Source organism: Athene cunicularia (genome assembly GCF_003259725.1).
Source record: "Athene cunicularia isolate RWA chromosome 24 unlocalized genomic scaffold, athCun1 chr24_part2, whole genome shotgun sequence".
Lineage (NCBI taxonomy): Eukaryota > Metazoa > Chordata > Aves > Strigiformes > Strigidae > Athene > Athene cunicularia.
In genome coordinates, this window is record NW_020799133.1 from 208,167 (window position 1) to 212,604 (window position 4,438).

Here is a 4,438-nt window from a genome sequence, read left to right on the forward strand (position 1 = left end):
GGGCGGGCGGCGGCGCGGCCGATCGCAGCAGCGAGGAGGAGGAGGAGGAGAAGGGCGGCGGTAAGGTAAGCGCGGGGCCGGCTGCGGGAGGGGCGGCCCGGGGAGGCGGCCCGGTGAGGCCCAGTCCCTCTCGCCTAGGAGGAGGCGGCGGCCCCCTCAGCCCCCGCCCTCAGCGAGGACGACGACGATGACGATTCGGAGGAGGATTCGACCGAGACCGACTCGGAGGACGACTCAGAGGAGCACGGGGCTGCGGTGGAGGAGTAAGTGGTGGTAGCAGCCGGAGGGACCGGGCCCGGTGCCGGGCAGGGGCCGTACGGGCCCGTTCGGCTCTGCTGGCGTGGTCGTGATCCTGTGAGGGCGACCGTGGCCATGGGCCTTGCGACAGGCAGCTCCTGCCTCCTCGAGCCCGGGTGGCTCCAGAGAACGGTTCCTTGGTGTGGTGAAGTGCAGCCACCCGGGCAGCCCCTGGGAGAGCCCCCGGGCCCCGCTTTGCTGTGCGCAGGGGAGGCACAGCCGGGAAGGACCAGAGCTGTCCGCCAGCCTCCTGCCCCACTCCAGCCCTGGCTGGCAGCGGAGGCCCGAGGGAGAGAAGGAACCTCTCAAACACATCCTTCTCCTGATCATCCTCCTCCTATTCAGCTGTTTTCAACTCCAAACTCATTACTAAACGCCTCGGTTGCTGTCCTAATGCCTTTCTACGGAGCACTCCTCCGCCTTTGCACATCCCCGGTACAAGTCCTTCGGATCAGAACAGTCCATCACTCAGGTGCCTTTTTTTGGCCAGGAGGCCTCAGGCAATACGGGGCCCAACAGTGTTTTTTCTGTGAAAGAAGTCTTTTTAAGAGAGCACTTGCTACCTGGTGCTTTGGTGTCCTTCACATCTGTCTTGCACAGTAGGATCCCATGTCCCACTCACACAGAACCTACCAGATGTTAAAGTTTCACCTTTCTTTTCCCTTCTTTAGTGACTTCAACCTCACAGATTATGACTACCTGCCCGTGTCTTCAGAAATCAAAGAACTCTTTGAGTACATCAAGAGGTGAGTGGAAGTTTTAGCCCGCTCTTGGCTCTCCTTGGGGTCAGTTGTTGTGGCGAGTCTCGCAGGATGGTTTGTAGCCAGTCACTCACACTGGGGTGTTGGTTTTTTCCAGGTACACTCCCAAAACAGTAGAGATCGACCACAAACTGCAGCCTTTCATTCCTGACTTTATTCCTGCAGTTGGAGACATCGATGCGTTCCTAAAGGTACAGCTGCTGCCTGATTCCCGCGGCAGGGACTGAAACGGGCTGCGGCACTGGTGTGAGAGGGGCAGCACTGGGGCCGAGCAGCTCCGGGGGGCCAGTCTCCCCCCACAGCCACCAGAATGTCCTGGAGACCCTGGAAACTGCGCTCAGTGCTCAGTCCCCTCTCAAACAGTATGTAGGGGATTTGGGGTGAGGGCTGTGTTTTCCCTCGTCCCACAGCTTGTGCTTTTCAGATGGCACTGTACCCAAAAGAGCACTCCTACCAATTCCTTCTAGGGTCTGGTTTTTAAACTGGAGGGAGAGTCTGTACCAAGTAGCCCCAATTTCCCGCCGTGGGACTCCCACAGCAAAGGGGTCTCTCTCTGCCCTCAGGTGCCCCGTCCCGACGGCAAACCTGATAACCTGGGCCTGCTGGTCCTGGATGAGCCATCGACCAAGCAGTCGGACCCCACCGTGCTCTCCCTCTGGCTGACGGAGAACTCCAAGCAGCACAACATCACAGTGAGTGGGGCAGAGGGAGGGCGCGTCCCTGCGTGCTGGCTCTGGCAAAAGCACCATGGTTTACTCTTACCTTTGCTTCTGGGACTACAGTGTTGCAGCACCACTGATAACTTGGCTTTAAAAGCAGGAAAACTTTATCTTTTTCTTTAACCTATAGCTTTAAACTGCAAAGGCTCTATGCCTTGCTTCAGGCAGTCTCAGCGCACACTTGGGATCTTTTTCCTTCAGGTGAAGCTTTTTTCCTTTGGGTTGTCACTACCTGCTCGGCTCGGCATTTTGTTTGCCCTCTGCTCTTCTCTGCAGAAATCAGTTGTTACAGGGCAACTAGGAAAGAGAAAATGGCATGGTTAATCAGGGACAAATGTGGTGTTCAACAAAAAAGCCCCAAAATACCAGAGAATGCTTCCAGGTTTATATTTTTGTTTTTAGCAGCAGATAAAAGTGAAGAGTTTGGAGAATGCAGAGAATAACCCCAAAGCCATTGACAACTGGATTGAAAGTATCAGCGAACTGCACCGCTGCAAACCACCTGCCACGGTCCATTACAGCCGGTGAGCCATTCTGCCAGCCCCGCTTCTCGCACGCTGGTGCAGAGGAAGCTCAGCTCAGCGGAGCCTGGTACCAGAGTCTAGGAGTGCTGAGTGAAACTACCAAAGTGTCTCTGAGGGGGAGAAGACGTGGTGGTCTCCAGGGTCGTCCTGCCATGCCCGCACACAGGGTGCTCTGTTTCCCTCTCAGCACTTCTCTTTCCCTTTGTAATTTGAAGGAGTTTAGCAACAGCAGCAGCAGCAGAACTTGCTGAGGCTCGCTGGGATAAACGGAAAGGCCCAGCCTGACCCTCGGCAGACGCGTGGCCTGTGCTCGGCTGGCTCGGAGAGGGGCTGGCCCCTTCACAGCAGGAAGCCCTTTCGGTTGTGTCTGATCTTCAGGTTTATCTTTTCTTCCCTGGCAGGCCCATGCCCGACATCGAGGTGCTGATGCAGGAATGGTCACCAGAATTCGAGGAGCTCTTGGGAAGGGTATGTTGTCTGAGCGATCGGTAGGTAGAAACCGTCTTCCGTGGTTCCTGCTTGGTTTTGAGCCTGGTCTGTCCCCGCTCACCACCTGTCCCTGGTGGAGGCTGGGGGAGCAGCTGACGGACCCCTCCGTCCCAGGTGGGGCTGCCCACAGCGGAGATGAGCTGCGACCTGCCTGAGTACATCGACATGGTCTGCGGTAAGCGGGCCTCTGCTGCAGTCGCGGGCCTGGCCGCCGTAGGTGCAGGCTCAGCCCCGAGTAGCGAAGCTCCCTCAGGAGGGAGCGGGCTCTTGCGCCGTGGGAGGCTGTGCCTGTGCCTGCAGTGCTGCGCCGGATGCTCAGCATGGCCCCGCTCTCTCCCGCAGCCATTCTGGACATCCCCGTGTACAAGAGCCGGATCCAGCCTCTGCATGTCCTCTTCTCCCTCTACTCAGAGTTCAAGAACTCGCAGGTACATGGCTCTGGACAGGCCCTGCTGACCCCGCTGCGGTCCTTAGGTCTGGCTTTGCCATGCTGGGCTGTCTGTGCAGGGCTGGCGGGGCCCAAAGGATGTTTCTTAAGCTCCTCGTTCCCCGGTACCTCAGTGTTTCCCACGGAGCCTCTGGCGTGCCGCAGGGCCGTGATACCACCTTACTCAACAGCCCAGCCTAAACCCAGAAGGCTTTTCCCATCAAAGCCAGGGTGACTGACGGCTCAGTTCGCAGCTGATTGACAAGAGCCGTGTCTTTGCCCTAACGCTCCTTCCCCCGCAGCACTTCAAGCCTCTGGCTGACGGGAAGAAGAGCAGGAGCCCGCCCTCCAACCCCCCTTCCCGAGCGGTGGAGGCCGAAGTCTTGAGCTTCACGTGAAGCTTCCCCATAACCCCTCGCCTGCGGGACATGGAGATGGGGCTGGAGCAGCTGACGAAGGAGCGCACGGCCCTCGAGAAGCCTCCCGGGGTTTATAGGTGCTGCCGGGTGGTTCCGTGCTCCCGGAGCGGGGCTGGACCCACTGCAGGAGCTGCCCGATGGCTCCACTTTCCCCTCGTTCCCTCAGCAGCATTAAACCGGCTCTTCCCAAGGACCCTGCGCTGGGGCTGCCCCGGAGCCTGTGAGCAAGTGGGGGTGAATTCCACACTCTGACACCGCCCTGGCATCAGCCCAGGTGCTCCCAGCTCCGCTCTGGGGCTGGTGAGTCTCCCCTGACCTGTGAAATTGAGCCTTGTTTCTATCCTCATGCCCCTTCGCTGTTGCGGAAGAGAAATAACGAGCGCAGCACCACATTGACACTCGCGGTTAGTTTATTGCTGTTGGGAGCGCACTCTGCAGCCCAGGGGCACGTGTGGCAAAGGTCCCCGTGGGCCCCTCACCCCTCTGCCCACCCACCCCAGCTGAAATAACGCCCCGACCGGCTGCTGTGCCATGAGCAGAGCCCAAGCGCTGGGGGCACAGGGAGGTTTATTGGGGGAGCTGAGACAAAGCAATGCGCTTCGGCACGTCCCGGCTCTGGGAGGAGGAGGAGGAAGAGGAGCTCTGGCCCCGCAGACAGACCCTCTCCACGGGCACGGACGTGCCCACCTCAGGGGTTTCCGGGGCCGCTGGGGTTGCGCAGCAGCCCCAGCATCTCGCAGAGCATCTGGTTGCAGAGTGCTGAGTAGGGGTTCAGCAGCACCAGCTGCCGCCGGGCGAAGGC

General features: G+C 59.3%; 1 protein-coding gene across 1 annotated transcript in view; it reads left to right on the plus strand.

Moving 5' to 3' along the window:
• Window positions 1-4,432, plus strand: part of IFT46 (intraflagellar transport 46) — a 5,641-nt gene extending 1,209 nt beyond the window's left edge. The window contains exons 2-11 of the mRNA XM_026863853.1: window positions 5-65; window positions 139-263; window positions 969-1,043; window positions 1,156-1,249; window positions 1,622-1,750; window positions 2,180-2,301; window positions 2,703-2,769; window positions 2,905-2,965; window positions 3,133-3,218; window positions 3,520-4,432. Coding sequence (XP_026719654.1) covers window positions 5-65; window positions 139-263; window positions 969-1,043; window positions 1,156-1,249; window positions 1,622-1,750; window positions 2,180-2,301; window positions 2,703-2,769; window positions 2,905-2,965; window positions 3,133-3,218; window positions 3,520-3,615 — 916 coding nt within the window. The 3' untranslated portion in view covers window positions 3,616-4,432. The remainder of the gene's footprint in view (window positions 1-4; window positions 66-138; window positions 264-968; window positions 1,044-1,155; window positions 1,250-1,621; window positions 1,751-2,179; window positions 2,302-2,702; window positions 2,770-2,904; window positions 2,966-3,132; window positions 3,219-3,519) is intronic.
• Window positions 4,433-4,438: the final 6 nt, after the last annotated feature.